At 62.1% G+C, this 24,435-nt stretch overlaps 2 protein-coding genes across 7 annotated transcripts; one reads left to right on the forward strand and one right to left on the reverse strand.

Moving 5' to 3' along the window:
• Positions 1–5,366: 5,366 nt before the first annotated feature.
• On the forward strand, positions 5,367–12,524 carry Egfl7 (EGF like domain multiple 7). Of its 6 annotated transcripts, none has more exons than XM_013155748.3 (10): positions 5,367–5,568; positions 6,806–6,894; positions 7,057–7,200; positions 9,124–9,245; positions 9,347–9,466; positions 10,460–10,575; positions 10,687–10,782; positions 10,927–11,091; positions 11,597–11,661; positions 11,974–12,524. In XM_013155748.3, the coding sequence occupies exons 3-10, from the start codon at positions 7,198–7,200 to the stop codon at positions 12,205–12,207; spliced, it is 921 nt and encodes a 306-aa protein (XP_013011202.1). In that variant the 5' UTR covers positions 5,367–5,568; positions 6,806–6,894; positions 7,057–7,197; the 3' UTR covers positions 12,208–12,524. The 6 variants fall into 6 exon arrangements, with proteins under 6 accessions (XP_013011202.1, XP_013011203.1, XP_063100344.1 ...); XM_013155749.3 differs by having other exon boundaries at positions 10,690–10,782; XM_063244274.1 differs by lacking the exon at positions 11,597–11,661.
• A 161-nt stretch (positions 12,525–12,685) lies between these two features.
• Positions 12,686–21,701, reverse strand: Agpat2 (1-acylglycerol-3-phosphate O-acyltransferase 2). The gene is made up of 6 exons (XM_003472991.4): positions 21,481–21,701; positions 15,602–15,735; positions 15,187–15,362; positions 15,002–15,097; positions 13,792–13,864; positions 12,686–13,296 (listed from the first exon to the last, which is right to left on the reverse strand). Exons 1-6 carry the CDS (start codon positions 21,660–21,662, stop codon positions 13,121–13,123), a joined length of 837 nt encoding a protein of 278 aa, XP_003473039.1. The 5' UTR covers positions 21,663–21,701; the 3' UTR covers positions 12,686–13,120.
• Between the last annotated feature and the right edge of the window lie 2,734 nt (positions 21,702–24,435).

A 24,435-nucleotide genomic window follows, 5' to 3' on the forward strand; every position in this document is an offset into this window, starting at 1 on the left:
AAGGGCTGGGCCAGGGACATCCAAGGACAGGCCACTGAGGATGGCAACAGTCACAGAGGCTGCATGATGACACTGTTCCCAAGTCCACAGGGTGAGGTCACACAGTGCCGGTCTGTCCCCAAATCTGCTGGACTGCATGTAATGGTGGGCAGGTGTGCCCAAGAGCCATGTCTCAGGGAAGCTGTCATGGGAAGCTAGGACACTGTTCACCCAGGTGGCCGCTGAGGCTGCAGCACTAGAAGGTCTGACGCCGCCCAGACTACACGGTCCCATGCAAGCAGCCCCCCCCCCCCAGGCTGCAGTTTCCAGGATGGGAACTCTCCTCCCCCACCAGCCAGGATGAGGGTGCCCAGGGCAGAGTGGGCCAGCCATTCTGACTCCAGAGCTGCAGAGACAGAGCCTGGGAAGCTGCAGAGCGCTTTCCCTGACCACCCCTGGCCAGGAGAGTCCTAGCTCGCCCTTCCCAGTGGGGTGTGGAGGGAGCGAGCACATAGAGTCTGCTGCTCCCAGCTAGGCCCTCACAAGATGGCCATGGGGTGCTGACAGTGACATCCCACAACCCCAGTGCCCCAGGCCAGTCTCAATTTCCCCTTTGGGGAAAAGAAGGCACAGGTCTATAGTCCCTAAGACCCCAGGATCTCCATCCCCAGGCCTGCCCCGCCTGGACCCTTGCAGCCCCACCAGGAAGTGGCCTCAGGCTACATTCCTGGCCCCCACCCCCAGCAGCTCCCAGCAGGGGCAGCTGGGCTTCCTGCAGACCCCCGGCCCTTGACGTAGTCCCTTCCCCTCTGCAGGGGCCCCCATTGTTCTCAGCCTGTCTCCCATCTGCCCACACACACGCACTTCCTGCTTCCTGCCTGAGAGGAAACAGAGATTTCTGGCCCTGCCAGGCAGATGCCTGTTTTTCCCTTCCTCTCTTTACATGTTTGAGGGTATTTTAAAAAAATAAGAGGAACAGGCAGCCGTGGGGCTGGGGTACAAGGGTCAGAGCACCTCCATGGGCTCTGAACTTGGGGCAGCCCCAAGCCCCTTTGAGAGCTGGGTACCAGCTGCACTCTCCTTCTCCGGCCCAGGGGGAGGCCCAGGCACAAACTGTCCCCCCATAACCCCCAGGCTCACCCCAGGATCCTCCATGAAATGGTCTGACCTGTGGGGGAACCAAGGCAGAGAAGCCTCTAGAGCACCAAGACCCTGGCCTCACTGGAGTCCCATGATGGCCCTGTGAGGAAGAGGAGTATGTGCAGAGTGAGGGGGACCTCATAGCTCCTAGTGCCCTGTCCCCAGGGAGCAGGCACCCACCCCCACTCCATGGGGGACATGGACACCAAGGCTTTGGGTCCCAGTCCAGCCTTGCCAGGGACAGACCACGACTTGAGTAGTCATCCTTTGGGGCCTTGACTTACTCCTCTGTCCGTGGGGTGGCACCAGGGTGGGTTCTCCTTTGCAGGGCAGGTGTGACCACCTGAGAGGCGCAGGCCAGCACAGTGCCGGAGGGCCTGCTCACTCTCCTCCCCCCAGGCCCCAGCGCCCACCTCCATCAACCTGCTGGCACCCGTTCTCAGGGGCTTCCCTTTCCTCTCCAAGATAAAGTATTTTTTCCCTTCCTTGCTAACGGCCGCCCATCCAGGGGCTGACCAGGGCTTCCATCAAGGGTGACAGGCACAGGAGCCCCATGTCCAGTGAGCCCCTCTTCCTCAGCCCCCAAGGAAGCTCAGCCAGCTGCGAGGAGCTTGAGCCCCAGAAGAGGCCAAGATGGGGATGAGGCCGGGGTGCTGAGGACCTCAGGGTGGTGCTGGTCCTGGAGGTGCAGCAGTGTCCTGTAGGCCCTGCTCCCTGTGGGCAACCTCAGGTGTCACCCCATGAGTGGGTCCTTCCCAAGAAAGGGCTTCTGTGGTACATCTCCTGACAAGGCCCTGGAACACTCCTGGGAAGGCAGCACTGTTGCCTGTGGGGGCGAGGGACCCTGAGGACGCTGGGTACTTGTCCACGGCATCCTGCATCTCCTGGGTCCACACAGCTCTGTGCCCAGAGAACATGTCCCCAGGCACCGGCAGCTTGTGTGTCCCTTGTGATGGGTCAGCCACACACAGGGACCCAGGATAGACTGCAGGGTGACAGAAGGGAGTGGGTCCTATGGGTCCCAGGACATGGTTCTCATCTTGTGGACACTCATGGTAACAACTCCAGCCGCCATCTCCCTGCAGGGCTGATGGCCAGGCCAGCAGGGGATGGCACAGTGGGGACCTCAATGCTGAGAGCTGCAGGCCTGTGGGGCTCCCATTCCTTGGGGTACAGGGTCAGCAGCATGTGAGGGGCACCAGTCTGAGTGTGTTGGGCTGGGGGGCAGGTCACTGCCTACTGCCCCCTTTGGGGAGTTCTGTGAGGCCTGTGTGTGACGGGCAGGAACACAGTGAGGCCGAGGAGGGGCAGCAGGGTCACTCAGGTGGGAAGCTAGACAGCTGGCAGGGTGGGGACAGTCACCCAAGGACTCACCGAGGCAGGACCCAGGACACACCAAAGCTGGTGACAGGCAGACATCTCCTGGGCCTGGCCTGAGCGTCAAGACAATGGCAGTGGAGGGTGGTCATGGCTGGGAGGTGGCCCTGGTGGGGAGGCCGGGGTCCCCAGATGTCCTTGGTACTCAGGATCTCTGTTCTCCATGCCCAGGGCCTCTGCTCCCCACTGCTGGCCCTGGACAGAAGGCTTTGTCCACATTTGGGGGACCCAGCAGGTACCACAGGAGCACTGCCCACTGCAGGGTCAGTTAGGGATGGGGCTGGGGTGAGGGAGGCAGCTGGAGTCCCCTGTGGGCTATGTCTCCCCATCTAGCCCCTCGCTCCCTTGGGGGCTGGCCTGGCCAGGAGCCCCATGTCAGACACCTTGTGGCACCTATGGGTGCTCTCTGGCCTCAACCCCTCCGGCCTCCCTGAGGACTGGCCACAGGGCTGGGTACATCCTCCTGGCGCCAGGTCAGTCACTTGTGGCTGGAGCAGGCCAGTGGTAGCTGACAGAGCCATCCTGTCCCTGAGGCCGGCGCAGGCCGGGGGATAAACAGGAAGCCCCTTCCCTCCATGCTCCGACTGCATCTTTCCTTCCTGCAGCCCGGCTCTCCTGCCCGCCCCAGCCTGCAGCTCCCGGCCTGGCTGCACGCCTCGCCCACCCTCTCTCTGCAGGGCCAGAAGCTCAGCAGCGAGGCCCTGAGGAGGGGCCCTGAGGGCCTGAGACCCAGGCCGAGCCCTCTGCTCCTTTGCTTCATCCTGCTACCATCGAACTCAGAGCATGAGCAGGTAGGCTGCAGCAGCATGATCGTGCAGCCCAACTGTGGGGGCACATGGGGAAACTGAGGCCCGTGTGGGGCTGGACCTGTGGCCTCCTGACCACCTCTGGCTCTGCCGTGGGTGCCAAGGGTTTGGATCAGGGCTTCTGGGGCTCCACGAGGAGCAGATCCCCACTCAGGGTCACAGAGTGGGCGGGAGTGAGTGTAGGGTGCCCTGTCGCAGCGGGGAGCACAGGCCTGGCTAGGAGGCACCCCACTCCTGCCAAAGCATCCAGCCTCCCACACCAGTTCCCCAGAGGGTGAGGAGTGGCACCCTGCAGGGGAGGCATCTCTGAGGCAGCTCCCGGGAAGTCCCCTTGGGAGCTGTCACAGAGCAGGCCCCACCCATGTGGCACCCCGCCCGGCCCCCAGATCCTACTGCCCACACACTGGCCCAGGGTGGGACTGGGCAGCAACACAGAGCGAGCCTGGTACTCTGGGTTTGAGCTACGGGGGCACAGACAGAGGGCAAAGATGGGGCACAGGTCCACCCTCAGGACATGAGACGCACCCCTGGGTTTAGAGTGCAAGAGGGGATGACCTCCCACCCACTTGGTCTTGGCCAGTCACTCCTGCTGCTGGCCAAGGAGCCCTGGGCCAGTGGAGGGGCCGGGGCTCCCGGAAGAGAAGCACAGGGGTTCTGCCTACCCTCACTGCTTCCCACCCTGGCCCTCAGTTTCCTTTTCTGTACATGAAAGAGCTAGGAGGTGGCTGCCCCCAGTACCGGCTGGTTCTTCCACCCAGAGCCCAGGCTGAAGCCCAAGTATGGGGGCTGGGGAACAGGACCAGCCGCAGGCAGAAGAGGGGACACCACCAGGTGGAGGGCACCAGAGCTGGAAGCCCTCCTGGTGGGCAGGCGGAGGCCCAGGCCCTTGAAGTGGGAGCTGCAAGGCAGAGGGGCTGCATGTGGAGATGGGGGCTCCAGCACCACCCCCAGCCTCCATCCTGCCACCCTCAAACCCTATGGCTAGCCTCACTCCTGGCCCATTGGGACAGATGAGGAAACGGAGCCCAGGAAGAGCCATGCGCCCTCGAGTGGCAAGGCCTGGCCCAGGCTTGGGTCTTTCTGGCTGAAGCCCTGTCCCTGACTGCAGCTGGGTACTCACAGCAGCCCCTTCCCCGGACCTGGGGACAGGCAGGGAACTTGCCAAGCCACTCGTGGTGTCTTCTCCTTGGCCTACGTGGTCCGGCTGGGCAGAGCCAGGCCAGGCAGGCTCAGAGCCACACAGCTGACCCCAAAGTATGGCTTGTACCCCAAGATCAGCCAGGCTGGTGTGGTCCCACTCCTGGTGCCCTTGGCCTACATCGGTCCAGGTATGTCCTTGGCATGTGCCCTCCCTGTACCCCATTGCAGCAACTGAGTCCAGGACCTGGGGGCAGAGACCACAGGAAACTTGAGGTATACCCCTCCCTATTGACCACTTCGGAGTTTCTGTGTTCCTGCCCCATAATTCTGTAGGCAGCCCTGGGTAAGGAGGGGCTGGGCATTTCTGTCCTCCAATCCTGGATGTCCCCTGGAAAGTAGGGCTGCAGATGTTCAGGGACAAGGTGCTCACAAGCTCATGTAGCTCTTTAGGGTGTCCTGCCCTCCCAACCAGGCCCTTTCCACTGGGTCCTTCCACCTGCCACCCCCTCCAATGCCCTAGTGTGTCACACACATGGGGCGGGGGGGATCTGGGGATCCTTGGGGCAATCCAGGCTCCAGGGTCCCAAAGGCAGAAGGACCTCTCTGCTGGCTATACAGATAAGGATGGCGACACTGGGAGACTCTGGGTCGTGTCCTCTGATCCCAGGGACACTGGCAGTCTGAGGCCGAGCTCCAACCTGTCTCTGGCGGCTCCAGGCCCAGACCCTGCAGTCCCAGGGGACAGCTCCCCTCCCCCGCAGCCTCACTGGCCCCTCGAACACTCGGTGGCCCCTGCCCCCCACTGCCCCTGGCCTCCTGTTTGTTCGCTGACAGACCCCGTTATCAGCAGAGAACACACACAGGAAGTCCGGCCAGGAAGGGCCCATCCCAATCCCGATTTACACGGGAGGGAGCATAAAAAGCCACCCTTCCTCGCCCGGGAGGTGCCTCCGTGTCCCAGCCGCTGCCCCACAGGCCAGATGGAGGCTGCAGGGGACAGAACAGAGCCGCCAGCCTCAGGAATGGCCCCAGGGTGGCCAGCAGGCCCAACACCCCTGCAAGGGGCAAGGTCCATGCCTGGCCCAAGGAGGTGGCGGTGGCCCAGGCCGAGCTCACATGGTAACAGGTATGCAGAGCATCCCTGCAGGGGTGGGGAGTGGGCACAAGGGTTCCCGAGTGGAGAAACAGCTGAGTACCAGTCTGAGGGGCTCCAGTCCATCCAGCTCTGGATAGGCCTGTCCTCCTTCAGGCTAAAAACTGCTACTCTGAGGAATAAGCCGTGGGCCCTTGGCCACAGACCTCTAGCAGGTAGCCTGGCACGGACTCAGCTCTCACCCGGCTGCCCACCTCCTGGCCCTCTCTCCTTCCTGGAGGACCTGAGCAGCAAAGCTCAGCCTTGCAGGTCTAACTTGACCCTCACCTCCTCTTCTGCCGTGACCTGGTATGCCCAGGACTGGGGGCTCCTCCCCTTGCCCCTGGCATGGGCAAGACTCCAGGGGACCCGAATGAGTATTAGTGGAGTACAAGCCCTAGGAGAGGAACCCCAAAGCCCCATCTCTAGCTCAGATGGGTGGAGAAGAGTCCCTACCTCCTGCTGGGCTGGCTCAGGACAGCTCAGTGAGGGGCCACATGGCCCCTCGGAAGCCTCCTGTCACCCTAACTTCGGTCTCAAAGCTTCCAAATCCCCTGTGGGGCCACCTAGACTCCTTGCCCGTCCTTTCTCTTCTGGGCAGGCTAGACGGGCCACTCTTCAGCGGGGAGGGCAGATGAGGCTGGCTCAGGTTTGGGCAGAGAGGACCAGTGTGGGTAGCCTCCCCATCATCCCCTGGCAGGCAAGAGGGGGCACTGCAGGTCACAAGTTATAGGAGGACAGCTCCAGAGGCAAGAAGAAGCAGAGTTCCAGGGACCTAGGCACCCCATTCTGATCCAGCAGTCCCTGCCACCCTCAGACCCATCTGCTGGGGGCCTCTAGGGCCCCCTGGTCTGAGGTAGTAGCTGCTGAACCGAGAGAGAGGGAGAGGTCTCCTGGAAGAGGGGACCCTCCTTCCTTCCACTCCTGCACAGTCAGGAGGCCCCAAAGCAGAGCTGGGAGCCCCTCACAGCCCTCTCATCTGCAGACCCTGCACACCCACCCTGGGCATACAGCCTCAACATCCTCTCCTCTCTGCTCCTGCTTGGGAGACCAGGGTGACATCTTATTTCTAGAGGAGAGCGGCAGTACAAGAAGCCAGATCATCCCAGGATAGGCAGGGTGGTGGGATAGCAGGGGCCCCACAACTGCATCAGGAGTCCTTCCAGCCCCAAACCCCAGGGTCACTGGGGTTCTGCCTGGCTCTGACCCCCACCCCGGCTCTGACCCTCAGCCCACAGGGCCAACGGACCATGGGTGGCCCTTTGTGCCCAGAGGAGTGGCTGCATCCGAGGTCCAGGGGATGACTGCACCCCACACTAGGTGAGTACCCAGCAACTGGAAGCAGGCTGACACGTGCTGCCTGTGGGCCTGTGACCCTGAGGACAGCCAGAGTGTGGGACCAGAGCTCGCATGCCTGGGAGCCTGAGGCTTGCTGCATGGCATGTGACAGGCCTGAACTCCTGTGTGCCTTGTCTGGCCCAGGTCATAAACTCAGAAAGGAGCCCTGAAGAGAGGCAATGACCCAAGCCCTGGCAGTGACCAGGGCAGGAACCTGTCCTCAGGGAGGAACGTGCAGCGTGGCCCTGGCTGCCTGAGTGAGGGCTGCCCCCACCTAGTTGATTAATGGTGAGGAAGGCGGCTTGGGGTCACCCTGGTACTTTCTGGGGCCCTGCTTGGGGCCACAGGCCTGCCGGGCCCCTCCGAGACTGGCTCACTGCCTGGCAACGTGACCGAGGAGACCGCTGCCTGGCCTCAGTTTCCCCATCCGCGCAATGGGGAGAAGCGACCCGCGAGCTCACGAGGTGGGGGCGGGGCTGCGGCGCGGCCACTTGCGGGGCGTGGCCGGGGGCGTGGTCTGGGCGGGGCGGGCTCGGGGCCCCAAGGCGCGGCGGCGCGGCGGCGCGTGCGCGCCCGGATCGCGCGGTGAGTGCGGAGGCAGCGGTACCCGGGGGGCGCGGGGCGCTCGCGCGTGGCCGGGGAGGCCGGGGCAGCGGGGCGAGGAGCTGGGGGCGGCCGCCCGCTCGACGCCGCCGCGCGACCGCGGGAACCCGGAGGTGAGCGCAGGGACCCCTTGCCCATCCCGGCCGCCCCGGAATGGGCCCGGAGGCCCCGCGCACTGACGCCCCTTGCTGGGACAGACCCGCGCCCGACCCCGGCCCGAGACCCCCGCGCCCCACGCGGAGCCTAGGCCTGCGCCCCGCGGCGCCGCCGCCGCCGGCCGTCCTGGGGGGCAGGCACTGCCCCCACCCCCTCGCGGGTCGCGGCCGGCGGGGCTGGGGACGGGAGCGCCCCTCACGTCGTCTGCTCGTGCACCCGCCGCCCCCGGGCCCTCTGGGTACCGACGCCCCTGCGGGGCTCGGGCCTCCTTCTGCACCCCGCTGCTCTGTAGGCTGCGGGGCGGCAGGTGGGAGGGAGGCGGCGGGCCGAGCCAGTGACACTGAGGGGCCGATTGCTTATCAGCCGCCAGCCAGCGGCAGACGCCGGTGCTCAGGAGGTTCAGAGCCTGCAGCTGCGGGGCTTCCTCTGGCCTTTGGCAAAGCATGACTTTCAAAAATCGAGTCTCCTCTGAACACAGTTCCCTTTCTAGACTGTGCCCAGCACCCTCGGGAGGTGCGTGGGGACGAGGGTGCCGGGCCTTGGCATTTGGGGACCCAGGCTCCCCAGGCTGCACCCCCTGCCCACCCTGGCTCCCAGTGCCCTCCTCTTTCCCGGTCCCAAGTTCTGCAGGACACACCCCTGCACAGAAACCTCTGCGCCCCTGCCCTGGAGGATGCAGGAAACCCACACACACTGCCTGTCCACCGGGGACCGTTAGAGGCCCGGGCCAGCTGAGGGGCCGTGGGAAGCAGGCGCCGGCTTTCCCGGGGGTCTGGCCAGCAGCCAGCGTTCCTTAAGCGCCCAGCACATCCGCATCTGTGAGCTTGGCTGACAGAGCTGCGGGAGCACCTCAGCGGCGCAAGGGCGACAGAGGGAACCGAGTCTCAGGAAGGGGTGGCCTTACCACCTGCCTTGGGGGCCCGTGCTCCCTGGTCTCCACTGCACGCGGGCCCTTCCGCAGTTTCATGGGCCTTTCTGGGCTAGAGATGTGGCATGTCGGGGGCCTGCTGCTCCACTGTGCCCAGCTGTGGCTGGAGGCTTCCCAGGCTGTTCGCACATACACTCCATCTGCGGGGATCCCTGAAATGGCCTCAGAAGACTCGCACACTATAACAGCTCCTACCCACCACCCGCAGTTCCCACAGTGCTCTCGGGCGCTGGGTCAGCATTTGGCAGAGGAGAAACCTAAAGCAAGAAGGGCCAAGATAGGGTGGCAGGACCCCAGCTGGGCTGTGTGCAAGGCAGCCTCTGCAGCCTGAGGTGGGGTGAAATGGCTGTGCCCTCATGACTTGGGGCTCTCGGTTGCCCTCAGCGCTGCAGACAGAGCCCAGCAGGTGCCTCCTGCTGCCCTGTGGAAGACCCCTGGCAAAGGGCTGAACAGGCATCAGGAAGCCAGCTTTTCTGGCCAGGGTGGGCCCTGCAGCAAACTCAAGTGTGCATGCTGTGCTCTAGGCCTCCCAGGGGAGAAGGCCACTCATCTTGGAGATGCAGGCCATGTGGGGCTCCCCACAGCTGCTGCTGCTGTGGCTGTTGGTGCTGGCAGCAGGTGGCACTGGGCACGCCTACCGGCCCAGGTGAGCCAGGGCAGCCCCAATCTGAGGGGGGGGGGGGTGTCCCCATGTCCTGGGCTGGGCGGGTCCCTGCTTCACTCCTGCCGACCTTGCCTTGCCCCCAGCCGCAGGGTGTGTGCCGCTGCTGGGGCTGCCCCGGGCTCCATCTCCGAGTCCTTTGTGCAGCGTGTATACCAGCCCTTCCTCACCACCTGCGATGGGCACCGGGCCTGCAGTACCTACCGGTGAGTGCCCCAGGCCCCCAGGCCCCACACACTGGCAGCCTGGCTGTGGCCAACCACCGCAGCCCCTTCCTGGGTGCCCTGGGCCTAGGTCTCCAGGCTGGCTGATCTGTTAGGTCATCGCCCAGCATTAACTGTTGGAGGATGTAGGGCACCCTGGTCAGAGGGCTTCCACCCTGCCTGTGTCCCCCACTTCTGAGGCACTCACTTCCCCCTTGCTAGGCATTGTGGTAAGCTCCAGGGTCTCCCAGAAACCCACCTGTCATCAAGTCCTGTCCTGGGGCTCCAGTGTGCACCCCTCTCCCCGGATCCCTGGGACCCTTACTTCTGAGCACGGGGAGCTCAGCCTCCTCTCTGCGCCCAGAAACACCTGGGACAGCTCCAAAAGGGGCAGGAGACATGGGGTAGAAACCCAGGTTTGCCAAGCTCAGTGGTGCAAGCAGTTACGCCAGCTACTGGGAGGCTGACGCAGGAGATTGCAAGGTCAAGGCCACGTGAGCCACTTAGCAAGACTTTGTCACTACATAAAAAAACTTAAAAAAAAAAGTTAAGATTGGGTCTGTGGCCTGGGAGAGAGCATTCGCCAAGCCCATGTGAAGGCCTGAGTCTTCTAAAGCAGCGCAAATAAGTGACTAAAAATTCAGATTCGTGGCTCTGCTCTCAAGGGAGAGCCTGGACCCCACAGTGAGACTGCAGTGGCTTCAGAGCAGCTTCAGCATCAGCTGCCCTGAACTCAGGACAGGAAGGAAAGGCCAGCCTAACCCCTGGGAGCCCGAGGGGTCCGGTGGCACATGGCATGGTACTGTCCCCACTCTGCCCTTGGGCACCAGGGCACCCTGTCGAGAAAGGCTGTGTCACAGACCTTGCTGTGTCCCTGGGGGAAGGAATGCAGAGAATGATCTGAGTACCCTGAAGTGGCAGGCTGGACACACATGGGGCCTCAGCATGGCATCTGAGGCCCACCTCAGGCCCCTCTGAACCACCTTGCCCCTGCAGAACCATCTACCGGACCGCCTACCGCCGTGGCCCTGGGCTGGGCCCTACCAGGCCTCGCTTTGCCTGCTGCCCCGGCTGGAAGAGGACCGGTGGGCTCCCTGGGGCCTGTGCAACAGGTGAGGGGCAGGTTTGTGGCACTTGGCATTCCCTGGCACTAAGGAGCCCAGCACCCACTGCAGCAGATCCCCTTCACCTGCTGCTGAGTGGTGACAGCCTCCCCCTTGCAGCAGTATGCCAGCCACCATGTGGGAACGGAGGGAGCTGTGTCTGGCCTGGCCGCTGCCACTGCCCTGCAGGATGGCGGGGCAACACCTGCCACACAGGTGAGGTGGCCCTGCCCTCCTGGGCCTTGGGCAGGTCCTGGGCTCGCTCTGGAGGCCCTATTGCACCTGGGCCAGTGTGGGACTCTACTTTGCGGAGGGCCATCTGCAGTGTCTGTGTCTGTGCCTGACATCCCCTTCCTGCAGACGTGGATGAATGCAGCTCCGGAGGGGCAGACTGTCCCCAGGCCTGTGTCAATACTGCAGGGAGTTACCGGTGCCAGTGCTGGGAGGGACACAGCCCATCTGCAGATGGGACGCACTGCCTGCCCACAGCAGGGCCCCCCCAGGTGGCCCCAAACGCCATGACAGGTACACTCAGTCCCCATTCCTGGTGCTGTCTGCCCTGGGCGGGAGGCGGGTGAAACATTGTGCTGTGCTATGACACAGGGGGAAAGGGCGTGGAGGGCAGTGACTGGGTGGTTGGGAAGCTCTTATCCGGGAGGACAGTAGAGGCCTCTTAGCCAAGCAAGTGGAAGTAGCTGCCCTCCCTGGCAGCCTGGCATCCAGGAGACGCCATCCCTCTGCTGGTGACGGGACATTATTACTTTTGGTACGCGCTGTGACACTTCAAACTCGTACCGTGAGTAATAATGCGCTGTCAGCAGCCCGGCAGCAAGACGCGCTGGACCTCGGTGAGGAACCCATTGGCATGCTAAGGGGTTGGCAGGGCGGGCTGATCCAGGCCCATGTGTCACATGTGCCAAGCAGATGGCTGGGCCACAGCCCCGCATCTCAACTGTGCCTACAGCTGGAACGGTGGCTGGGATGAGCCGGGTGGGGTGGGGCTCCCTGACCAGCACTGGCTCTGCCCCAGGAGTGGACCCCACGGCGAGGGCAGAGGTGCAGAGGCTGCAGACGCGGGTAGAGGCGCTGGAGCAGGTGAGGCAGGGAGGATAGCTGCAGGTGCCCGGTGGGGTTGGCGGGGAACCTGGAAAAGGCATCGCGCCAGGCATGGCTTGGGTGAAGGCTGCATGTGGAGTGGGGTGCAGGCCGAGCCACCCCTTGGGCCACATGGCCTTGCCACAGTCTCCTCCCTGGGACCTGAGCCTTTGGTAGTGCATCCAGACGCTCAGGCCTGTTGGGCTCTTGTGGTGCCACAGTGCCCCCTGGTGGCGATCAGACATTATAGCGAGCTGGTTCTCTGGGAACAGAGCTGGGGGCCTGGCTCACCTCAGCCTCCACATCCCACAGAAGCTGCAGCTGGTGCTGGCCCCTCTGCATGGCCTGGCCTCTCGGGCCCCGGAGTACGGGCCCCAGGACCCCGGCAGCCTCCTGGCCCACTCTTTGCAGCAGCTGGATCGCATCGACTCACTGAGTGAGCAGATCTCCTTCCTGGAGGAGCAGCTGGGGTCCTGTGAGTGCCCACGTCACCTTCCTGCCCTCAGAGGCCCTGGCTCCTCGAGAAGGCAGGAGGGTGGGACCTGAGAGCGGCCACAGGCCAGGTGACCCAGCCTCCCGTTCACCACCAGGCTCCTGCAAGGAGCTGTGATGACCTGTCTCGAGCCCAAGGCTGGACTGAGCCCACGAGCCTTGCATCCCTCTTGCCAGGGCCCACGCTGCTCCTCCCCGTCCCTCAGGGGACTCCCAGTGTTCCCCAGGCTTCTGATAGGCCCCTGCCAGGCTCTCCAAGGTCTGGGGGAAGGTACGAGGGTTCCCTGCCTGTGCTGGGATGTGGGGTGTGATAGGCAGCTACCCAAGGTGGGGCGGGCCTGTCCCCATCTGAATAAACTGGAGACTTGAAACTCGATCTTGGTGAATGGACTGGGCCCTGGGGAGGGAGCTGGCCCCACAGAGCATTTGGCGGGGGTGGGGGGGCTTTACCACCTCCATCGCCCTGTGTCCCTGGATCGAGGCTCGGGTAGGCCCTGCCCACTCTCTTGAGTGACCACATCACACCAGGCACTTCCAAGAGTTCGTTTATAAAAATGAACCATGTGCAGCAAGGGTGCGGCTGACTGTCCTTGAGGCTGGTGTGCGGCAGACCAGGAGTCCCGGCTTCGCATACCCAGCTCCCTACAAACCTGATACAGGCTGTGGCCTGGACCCAGAGGCCCAGAGAGCCTGGGGCGGCCACTGCAGTCGCTCCTGGGCTGCCCCAGGGCCTGCTGGCTCGTCCCCTCGATCCTGGAGGCACAGGTGTGCGGGTGGGGTCTCTACCTCCAGCAGACTCCAGAGGAGACGTTGGGGACCTCAATCTGGGGCTTCCAGCTTTGAGGCCAGAATGAGAGCCTGGAGCCAGGAGCCGATACAGTGGTATTCAGCAGTCTGGGAGTCCCCTCCAGCTAAAGTGGGGGTCCACTTTAGCTTCATGCCACCCCCTCATCCCCACTGTAGCTGGCTACTGGGCTGGCTGTACCCGGGGCCCCTCGGCCACCCCGTTCTCCTGGGGCTGTGTGGATATCTCCCGAAAGGTGGCCCTCATGGCTTGGTAGCAGGACTCCACGAGCTTGGGGACGTCAGCCACAGTAAGACCGAGGGTGGGGACAGCATCCAGAACTTGCACCTTGATTGTTCCTAGGAGAGGAAGCAGCGGTCATCACTGAGCTGCAAGGTCCCCAAGCCAATGTCCTGGCTCTCCTTTACCTGGTTACTGCAGCTGACCTTGTCTGTCACAGATGCAGAGGTGACCTGACAGAGCCCAGCTCTGTCCTCCCTGTGGCTTGGCTCCTCCTCACTGGCCCTTTGACCTTTGGTCCCTGCTTCCCACCTGGGCACAGGGGACCTTGTGCTGGCCGCAGCACGCTGCCTGGTCAGGATATGGACCATATGCTCTACGGCCAGTGGTGCTGGGGTCCTGAGTGCCCATGTGGGGGTCAGGCTCAGGCTACCTGTGTGCCCTTGACAGGCTCAGTGTCCTCACCTGGAAAAGGCCACTGTCACCACCACCAAGGGCCAGCAGGATGGTGAGATGCTGCAGCACTGGTCCTCACACTCAGTGGTCCAGTGTCTACCCAAACCCAGTGCTTCTGGGGGCCCCACAGTCACCCACGTGATCCCCGCCAGGCTCACCTGAGGTGAAGAGCTTAGTTTGGAGGTTGTAGAAGGAGGAGAAAGAGGAGTACACCACAGGGATGATGGGTACCTACAGGCAGAGACACGGGTGCCCAGGTGAGGGCGCAGACTACCTCATCACTGCCTGGGATGGTGCCAGATGTCCTCAGGGTGGACCTTCAGTCTGGGACAATACCATGCCCTGGATGGCCCAGTATTTCACATCACCCAGCTGACACCCGTCTCTGTTCCCAGCACTGGGCTGTAATATGGGCTGGGACGAAGCCCGCTCAGCTTAGCCCGAGGAGGGCCACCGCCCTGCCCACCCACCCGTCACCAGGGGGTGGGGGTGGGGCAGCTCTGGCGCTCCTGGAAGGCACGAGGGTCAAATCCTGCAGTGACAGGCGGCACCCAGGGTAATCATTAACTGCAGAGAGTTGGGGAGCCTTGGGGCACCCACAGGGGGACTGCCATTCAGCAGTCTGGAGAGGAATGGCAGGAAGTAGCAGCATCCTGGCTGCTGCTATCCCCAGAACACCCTGTGTCTCCCCTCTGGGACCTGCTGTTGGGGCCCCACCCACTGCCACTGCACCCCACAAGACCTGGGCAAGGGAGGGGTGCTGGCCAGGCCGGACTCACTTTGCCCAGGGCTGGCATGGGGTAGGGGTAGGGGGCGCGGCAGCACTAAAAACGGAAGCTGCTGAGCTGCAGCCAGCAGGCAAGACAAAGCCCTCCCCTGACTCTACAGTAGACATGTCCCAGGGTTTCTGGGTAACCTAGGCACAGTGCCCAGTCCTACCAGAGACCACAGCCCCACTCTGCATCAGAGGCGGCACACATACCATGCTGCCTGTGCCTGCACCACTCTGCAGGCCCCCATGCTGGCCCTACTGCTCCAGCCCAGTCCTCCAGGCCTGGCACTAGAGGGGCGCTCCCTGGGCCCAGGCAGTCCCCCAGGGCTCAGCAGGAGCTAGGCACCTCCTCTGCACCATCTGCCACCTTGGCCAGCTAGTAGAGGACACCAAGGGAGCTCAGGTGCCACCCTGGGCCTGACCCACAAAGGATGAATGCTGTCCTAGGCAGGCCAGTGTCTCAGGGATCCTGGGGTAGGATTCCTACCCGCCGGGGGCAGACCTTGCACACCAGCCTGGCTGGATATCACCTCCAACCCCAGCCCCTGCTATCTGGACTCTGTCCACCCCTGCTCACCCAGGGGTGCCCTCCCTACCTGGGCCTGGATGGCCAAGTAGAAGGCACCCTTCTTAAAGGGCAACAGGTCCCCGCTGTCGTTCCGTGTGCCCTCAGGGTAGATCCACACTTTGAGCTATGGAGGAGGGAGGCCGAGGTTAGAGGACCCCACTCCCTGCAGGCTCCCCGGCACCCCAGTTGCCCACCGCGACGCCACGTACTCACGTTCTCCTCAATCATGCGCTCGCCCAGGTTGGCCATCACGGACACCGCAGTGCTGGAGCGCTGGCGGTTGATGAAGAAGACGCCGCCCAGGTACATGACGAGGCCCACGGGGCCCAGGAACAGCAGCTCCCGCTTGGCGACCTGCACGCAGCGCTTGGGGAGGATTTCCATGAGGCCTGGTGGCAGGGGTGGGCACAGCGGGAGGAAGGCAGAGATACACAAAAAGGAGAGACAGGCCAGCATTAGAGCCGGTGGCAGCACCCACGGAAGCAGAGCCCCCCCCCCCCCCGCGAGCCCTGGGGCTCCCCCTGCCCCAGGTGTGGTCCATCTCCCACCTCAGAAGAGCCCAGAGCTCCCGTTACCCAGCTGGGAGACGGTTGAGGGTCTCATCACAGTTCCTGCGGGCCAAGCATACCCATCATGTCCAGAATGCTCTGGTGGTTGGAGATGATGACACAGGGACCGTCCACCTCCAGCTTCTGCCGGCCCTGGACCTTGAAGCGCAGGCCATATAAGTACTTGAAGGACCGAACAAACCAGCTGATGATGCTGTGGGGGCAGGGACCGAAAGTGAGCCTGGGGTCAGCTTGGCCCTCCCACACGACTGCCCTGCTCCTACCACCCAGCTGAGGACAGACAGGGTGGCCTGGCTCCTGCTAGTGCAAGTGACAGGGCACGTGACACCCAGAGAGGTGACTGGGCCCCCAGAGCCCGTAAGTCTCCCATGCCTGCCTAAGTCCAGATATACTGGCCTGGGCAGTGGCTGGCATGGGGCATAGGGAGGAGTGGCCTGGTGCCCCGAGGTGCCCTGGAGCGCCACAGCCGGCTGTGCCAGGAGGGGTCAGCCCCTGGGGAGACGTGGCCCAGGGCCCTGAGCCCCAAGGATAGCAGGGCTAAGGGATGCAGTGCCCAGCTGGTTCAGATTCGTCCTGCAGGCACCACCCTCTGTGTAGAGCAGGGATACAGCTGGGTCCTTTGTGCTGATAAAGACTTTTTAATTTTGGTGAAATACGCACACCCTGAAATTCGCCATGCAAACTATCTTTAAGGGCATGGCTCTGCTTTGCATTAACCACATTAATGTCAGGCGGATGTCAGCACCCTCCGCTCTGGGAACTTTCTTCCTCCTGTGGTTACACTCTGTCTCCCATGACAGACTGCCCAGCCCTGGCACCCCCCCACACCCCACTTCCTGTCTCCATGTACGTGATGACTCTGGGGCCTCATAAGAAGTCCTGCAGGCCTGGTCTTTCTGCACCTGGATGCCAGGCTCCTCACCAACTGTGCCTGTCCCAGGACCCAATGGGAAGGGCAACTGTCACTGTGAGGAAACTGAGTCCAAACAGCTTCCCCAGCTCGCAGGCATGAGGGCAGCTCCTGGATACTTGGGGAACTGGCTGGCTGCTTCACATCATGGTCCCCATTTCCTGATGGTAAAACAGTTGCTGGCATCACCATGAAGACAAGAGGAGACGAAGCAGCCATTCACAGATAGATGTTCAGGAGACTCACCCGCCATCAAAGAAATGCAAATTGAAACCAGAACAGCCCTCTGCCATCCAGCCACTGGCACAGATAGCAAGAGGGATAGCAGGTATCACCTGCATTGGGAAACAGCAGGCACTGGCTGCAGGGACGTGTCTGGAAGGCAGGTTGGCCTCAGTCCGGAGAAACCAGGGCCCTGGGAGCACTACCAGAAACCTGCCTGAGGCAGAGGAAGATGGAGGTGTCTGGCCCCATGTGACGTGGGCAGGTAGGCAAAGGGAACCGCACACAAGCTCTGCTCAGCTGTGCAGGGGACATTTGCTGTTTCTGGGGCTAGGGATGGAACCTCCCACAGGCCGGGAGGACGTTCTACAGCTCAGCTGCATCCCCAGCCCAGAATTCATGTGATTTACACAGGCCGGCCATCCTAACCTTACGCCCAAAATCCAAACCGAGACCGGGCGTAAGACGGCGGTGTGCCTGCCTCGAATGTGATGTGCTGGGCTTGGTCCAGCCAGAAAAACAATAAAGTGAAACCTTAATTTTATTTATTTATTTACTTATTTAGAGACAGGGTCTCACTATGCAGTTCAGGCTGGCCTTGAGCTCACTTTGTAGCCCAGGCTGGTCTTGAACTCACATCAATCCTCCAGCCTCAGCCTCACAAGTGCTGGGATTACAGGCATGTGCCACCACACCCGACTTAAAACCTCAAATTTTTGGATGCCGTACCCCAGGTCATCAAATGCTAATCTGGTGTAAGGGATCACAGTGAACACAGGTACACAAACATATAAAATTCCCTCCAGCTGTGTGTAAGGTGTATTAAGAAACCTACATGGATTTTGTGTTTGACTTGGATCCTGGTCCTGCAATACCCTATCCTGTACATGCAAGAATCTAGTGCAGAAATATCTGAAACCCTAAATACTTTTAGTTCCAAGCATTAAGGATAAGGACTCCCAAGCTGTATTCATAACTTCAAATTCATCTGAATCTCCACATCTAGCTGCATGGGGAGGTTTAGGCCATGTGCAGGAAGGGTCCTTGGTGCACTCTGATAGTAGCGTGTCCCTGTCCCATTGTCTCCTCTTTTTCCTGCAGTTCTGTGGCTGAAACCCATGGCCCCATTCATGCTAGGCAAGCACTCTGCCTGCGAGCTGCACACCCCAGCCACACTGTGTTCTAGTGTAGTAAAAGAGACACAACGTAAAATTGATCTTGCAGGCTGGGCTGTGAGAGGTCATGGCTAAGCTCTGCAGGGCTCCAGAGTCAGCAGACACCTGGCTTGTGTAGGCAGAGGAGCCCCAAGCAGCCATGCAACGCCAGGGCAAGCAGACTACCTCCTCCTGGCCAGGCCCCCCAGGGCCTTCACTCCTCCCACTGGAGACAGGCAGGCAGGCAGGCAGCTTCCTGCAGAGGTGACAACCCAGGGACAGTGGACCAGGGACAGTGGAGCAACGGTCAGCCTGAGCTGGGCCTCCCTGGTTCCTACAAATGTGGCCAGGACACCTGACCTCTGCCTAGACACCCCTTTCCAAGCTGGCAAGAAGATAGCACTGCCCTGTCCTTTCCCCCAGAAAAGTCAGGGCCCCAATTCTGGGGTGGGCATCCCCATGCCTTAGCCCCCGGCTCCCTACCTCCTCAGGTCGCCAGGGACAGTTGACCCCACTGTACTTCACTGCTGCAACTGCCAGGGGGAGACCAGGTCCCCTCTGGGTCCTGCTTCCTTCTTCCCAGCTGTGACCTGTGATGATCTACCTGCCTTCCCTAAGCATCTGCCACCACCTGGGGGAGGGGGAAGAGTGTGATCCCTGAAGTTGGGACGTTCAGTGGCCTGGGCACCGAGGAACCCCCATCAACATGGCTATGATGGCACCAGCAGGGAAACAGCCAGGGTACCTCAGGCTAAAAGGCCCTTGACCGGCCCAGCCCCCACTTGCAGCACCTATTCCAGGTAGCTGGGAGCCAGTTCAAGGCCAGGCCTGGGCCACTGGCCTGGCTGTCCCCAGGAAATGGGTGACCCTTGCTCTTGGCCCCTGGTCTTGGGCTGGGTGTCTCTGGGGGACACTGGGCAGCTCTTTGGGAGGAAACTCCCAGAAGGGTCTTGTCCCAGAAAAGAGCTGGGCAGGCACATCTGGGGTGCCATCCACAGCTGGAGCTCGGACAGCAAGGCCACCTGGCAGAGCAGGGTTATTTGTGATGTGTTGTGGAAATGGGGCACAGATAGGGACAGGAGCCTGGGGTCGGGACAGTGTTCCCAGCCTGAGCCACACAGAGATTGTTAGAGGAGCCAGGGATGAGGAGTGGGGCTGGAGGGACAGCCAGGGAATGAGAGCTGGGGAAGGACTCTTGGGGATCCCCCCGGGGACTCTGCTCCCCAGTGGACCCCAGCAAGACAAATCAACTATCACCCTGACTGGGTAGAGACCCTAAAAGGTGACTGGCTATGGGGCACTGTCCCCACCATGGGTCAATCCAGTGACACTGGGATGCAGAGCCCATCTGGAAGAGGTCGCTGGAATGTGACTTGGAGGATCTGTGGCCACTGATGCACTCAGTCCCCTAAATGAAGCAGCCCAGCTCTCTACCATACCCTTCCACCGTAACAGCCCTGCCTTGGAGCCATGACCATGGACTGTACCCCTCAAACAGGGAGGCAAAGACCTCTCTCCTCCTGGGTGTGGGTGTGGGTGCTGTGTCCTCAGCACAAGAAAGCTGGCTCTTACATTTTCATTTGGACCCAGAGCTCCAGGCAGATGCTCAGGGCAAGGTGAACAGGCCCAAATGCAGTCTCGACACCCCTGCACCTGTCACAGACTCAGACACGTGGCTGGCAATTCTACCCTGATGGGTCTGGGCAAGTCTCCTGGTGTGTGTGGCTGCAGCCATGTCTGTGGCCGTGGTGTCCTTGTCATGTGGATGTGAGCACAGGCAGGGGTTTCCCTGGGCACCTTCCATGGGAAAGGCCCCTTTTCTCCTGCCCTGAGAATGGAGGGAGCCCCCGGGGCAGACCTCAGTTCTGTTCTCCTTTGGTACCAAAAGCAAACCACTGGCTGCACCACTGTTACTGAGGTTCCTGATCTGTGTTTAGCCCAGTTCCAATGTGCTCAGGTTCTTGGGTTTTCTGTCCCCCATCAAATGGGTGAAATGTGGGCATCCCCCTCCTGTTACCCCACCCAGCCTGCACCCAGGCTGGCTCTATTTGGCCCTTCTGTTCCCAGCTTGTCACCCTCAAGAGCTCCAGCCCAAGTGGAGAGGCCTCCTTGGGCACCTGCTCAGAACCCTGCGGGAGGGGAAGCTGGCCAGGGCACAGAGTGGGGCCACGCCCACAGTCCCTAGCTCAGGCTGGGCAGAGGGAAAATGAAAAGATGTCCTCTAAATTCCTCTCAGAGGCTCCCCGCTCAGGCTGTGTTCTTCCCATATCCTGCTCCAGGACCTTGGGCACTTCCTCCACTCCTCCTTGCACCCCAAAGCCTCAGGTCCACACTGAGTCTCTGACCCTCAGTCTCTTCATCTGTGAGACGGAACATGGCTCCAAGGCATTGTGGTACAAGAGGACACGTTTGGCTCAGCCTGGTCCGTGAGGGCCTGAAATGGGGTTCATCCACTAAGCACCCTCTTCTCCCAAGAACCTCCTGTCTCCTGGATGCCCCCAATCTGGGCCTAACCGCCTAAGGACACTGCACCCCCCTCACCCTCTGTTCTCTGATCCCCTCTCTGCAGCCCACAGCTAGAGGCTGTGTCCAGAAAACCCACTGATCCTGCATGTCCCACTCCTGACCCCGCTGGGGGTCATGAGAGGAAGGCCGAGTGGGGCAGGCCTTTGCCACCCTCCAGCTCTTGGGGGCCCCCACAGCTGCTGACCCTCAATGCTGGAGGTGCAGGAGGGTGGAACAGAAGGGCCAGCTGCCCCTCTGAAAGCAAGCTGGTGGCCTGGATGAGGACTGGGCAGCAGCAGCCCTGGAAGACCAGCTCATCTCCCAAGTCCAGTCCGGTCCCTGACTGCGCCCCACACCCCTGCTGGCCCTTGCCTGCCCACCTACCCTCTCCACAGAGTACACCTGATCACAGGGCTCTGATCACTGGACCCTGCACCCCTCCTCCGGCTCCTCCAAACCTTTCCTCCCCAACTTGCAGGAGGAGGGTTCCCATTTAGTGGCAGGCCAGACTCTGGAGACTCCAGTGCAACTTCACAGAGGGCCTGAACCCCCACTTCCACCCAGAAGGGTCTCCAGCTGGCTGTCCCTGAGGTCAGTCCCCTTGGAGTCTGGCCTGAACCATTCAAACACTACCTCTCCTTGTCCCTGGGCTCCTCGAGCTCATGGGAACCCACAAACCCCTAAAACGGAGCCTGGGATTCACTAAATACCTTGAGGCTGGCAAAGGCAGAGATGGTGGAAAGTCTACCCTCTGACACGGATAAGGCCTTAGTGACCACAGTATCCCCTATTGCGAGAGCCATCAGCGAGCCGTCCAAGTTGGACAGAGAAGAGCTGCCGGCCGTCCCGGGGTGGGGTGGCCACGGGGTAGGGGCAGTGGCCAAGGACCTGGCAGCTGCTCCTCCGTCGGTCCCCAGCAGAGAGCGCCTCTCTCGGGGCCCCAGGAGGAAGGGGAGGTCGAGGCATCTGCGCCGCATCTGGGCTCTGACACACTGTCACCTGCAGGGGGCGGGAGCGCACCACACCCCGCGCCCGCGCGCGGCGGCCCAGACTTTCCGTCGCGGGGACCCGGCCGGGACGGGAGGGCAGGCGGGCGGGGGACATTGTGACGCCCCGCCGGCGCCGCACAGGAAGCGGAAGCTCTCACCTCATGTTCTCCACGGTGCGGCCGCCGTGGCGCAGGATGCAGACCCCCGAGGCCACAACCGAGATGCCCAGGCACAGCACGCAGTAGAGGCAGAGCTTGGCGTAGCAGCGCGCCGTGCGGGACAGTGGCACGGCCAGCACGAGCAGCAGCAGGGCCGCGCTCACCAAGGGCCACAGCTCCATGGCCGCGCCCGACGGCCGACCGCGTCCGCGCCCGCGCTTAAGGAGCCGAGGGCGGGACACGCCCACTCTGGCCACGCCCGCCAGGAACCACGCCCCTGGCCACGCCCACCCACTCCCTGCCCTAGCGGGCTCCGGGCCGCGCCCTCCTCCCGCCCTCGCGGTGTCTACTCCACTGGGCCCGGCCCAGAGCCGAGCGGACAGCCCAAGGACGTGACTGTCCGGTTGCCGCACAAAGGGGCCCTTGAGTCGCTCCCCACGGCCACTGGTTACCTGGCAGACGCCTGGCCCTAGGGTCCTAGGAGGGGAGTCTGAGCTGAGCGCGTGCCCTGGGCCAGCCTTCAGTGCCCGCGCTGGGGGAGGTTATGGGCTGGTGGGACTGGGAAGTCCTGGGGCACCGGAGCACCTACGGCACCTCTGGCGCTCTTGGTACCCGGCCAGTGGTGGCTGTCAGGTGATCGCCCACCAGCTTGGCCCAGCGAACTGGCCAGCCTGACAGGCTACCGCGCTGTTGCTGGTCCCCACAGGGGCGAAGGCCTTTGTCACTCAGCAGGAGGGACTGTTGGTCGAGTGCTTGGAGGGCTGATCCAGGTACAGGCCATGCTCTGGGGGTGTTCCGGATTTGTCCCTGGAGCACCCAGGTGACGCTGAGCTGATGGTGACCTCTGTCCTCAGGTGCGCTCTTGTGCACAAGCTGCAAGCGCGCTTTGCAGGCGGGGAGCCCCCCCACGAGGGGCGGGGCTTCCCGCAGGCTCAGCCGTGAAAGGGGTTCTTTCTCAGGAAAGGGGACTCCCGCGCCATTTGCGTCGCCCCGGGCACGTCACAGCAGAACCCCCCACAGCCTTGCAGGCTCGCCTTTCCCAAGCTGTTCGGCCTGGTCAGTGTCCTGCACCTTCTCTCTCACCTCCACAGGCCGCTGGCCTCCTCGGGGGTGAGGGCCCCAGGCTGGCTCGCTGTCACCACTGTGCCCTGGGGTCTGAGTGGGTCTCAGCTCCAGGAAAGATGACAGTGCCCCCAAGAGAGAGTGTGAGGCGCAAGTGTGCCTCCCGCAGCCGCTGGAGCTGCCAGGACTGAGGATTTGGGACAGTCTCCCACACCCCATGGTTCCCCATCTCTAGGCCCAGCAGCAAGCCCTACCCAGGAGCTTTCTGTAACAGCTTGCTAGCTCATCCTTCCTTCCTTCCTTCCTTCCTTCCTTCCTTCCTTCCTTCCTTCTCTCCCCACCTCCTGCTTGCCTGCCTTCTACACAGGGGATTAAATGCAGGACCTTCCCTATATCCCCAGCCCTTTTAAAATTTTGAGACAGTCTCACTAAGTCATTAAACTACCCGAGCTGGGCACAAACCTTTGGTCCTCCCCCTCAGCCTCCCAGTGTGTGTGGGGCACTATCACAAAATAAAAAAATAAATAAATAAATAAAAGCTGAGGATGGAAAGGCCCTGGGTTCAATCCCCAGTGCCGCAAATAAATAACTCACTCTGCACATCCAAATGCACCCCCATTTCACAGATGGAAAACTGAGGCTCTCAGAAGTGAGGCCTAGGAAAGAGGGAGGAGCTGACCCTGGTGTCTCCACTCCCCTGGAGAGATGGTCAGTTCTAGGTCAGGAGCCCTCAGGACCAGATGAGTCTGCCCAGCCCTGGTCTCCCCACCCTTTTTGGCTGTTGGCTTAGGAAGTGTTGAAAGAACGGGCGGGAGGGAGAGGAGGGCAGGAGGAGGCTAGGAACTCAGCCAGGGAGGCTGCATTACCTTAGTGCCACCTTTGGGAGGCTACTTTCTGCCTCAGGCAGGCCCAGAGAGCGCTGGGGTGGGCAATGACCCCAAGAAGAGACTTTCTCTAAGATGAGTGCTTCCCACTTGCAAGAGTGATGGCTCTCCTGTGGGTCCTGGGGTGTCCACTGGGTTGAGGGGGGCTGAAACCGAGACCGCAGCAGCCCTCTCACCTCCAACCCCCAGCTGGGGGTTCCTGCAGCAGTGCCCAGCGGTACACTCCCTGCCAGCCTGAGGACAGAGGAGAGCACCCCTGGGCATTCCCTGGGGCCCCGCCAGGCAGCACATGACACCATATGACACTATCAAACTGAGTTGGCACAGCCCAGGAGGCTCACGGGAGCCCCAGCTGGGAGGGGAGAAGAAACTGGGAATGGGGACACTGGTGAGAGAGGGCGGGGCCCGCCTGGGATCCCTGTGCCCCTTCTGGGCCGGTTCTGTGGTGCCCAAGATGCACAGTGAAGCCACTGCGTGCCCGTGAGGGTGGGCGGGCACCAGCTTTGAAGTCAGGTCCAGCTGGCTTCAGACTCTAGTCTGGCTGTAGGCTCCACTCTAAAGTTTGGACTCGGCCCCCTGGCAGGGTGTTTCCAGGGAATGAGGCCCTGTGCTCCCAGAGGAGGGGGTGGGGTGAGGGCTGGGAGGGGACCCTGAATGCTACCTGCTGGCAAACTCCAGAGAAAGGAGGGAGGCTGGGCAGAGGAGGCCAGAGGGCAGCAGTGCCCAAGCTTGGAGCTCTGGCCCTGTCCAGTGCAGCCCCTGACGCTGTCCCTGTCACCTCTTCAGAAAGCAACCTTGAATCTTTCATGGGTTGGTGCTTAAAAATAGATGAGCTGCCACCCGGGGCAGATCCCCAGGCCTGGCTGCAGTGTCGGAACAGACTCCCAGGGGAGCTAAGCCCAGGGCTGGTGGCTGTGAGGGCTTTGTAGGGAGGCTGGGGCATGGCCAGAGAACACCCTACAGGGATGTGGAGGAAGGGGTGTGGGCTGCTGGACAAGAGAGGCACACA

This window comes from Cavia porcellus, unplaced genomic scaffold (genome assembly GCF_034190915.1).
Source record: "Cavia porcellus strain 051 isolate PalLab524CR breed Dunkin Hartley unplaced genomic scaffold, mCavPor4.1 scaffold_49, whole genome shotgun sequence".
NCBI classification, from domain to species: Eukaryota; Metazoa; Chordata; class Mammalia; order Rodentia; family Caviidae; genus Cavia; species Cavia porcellus.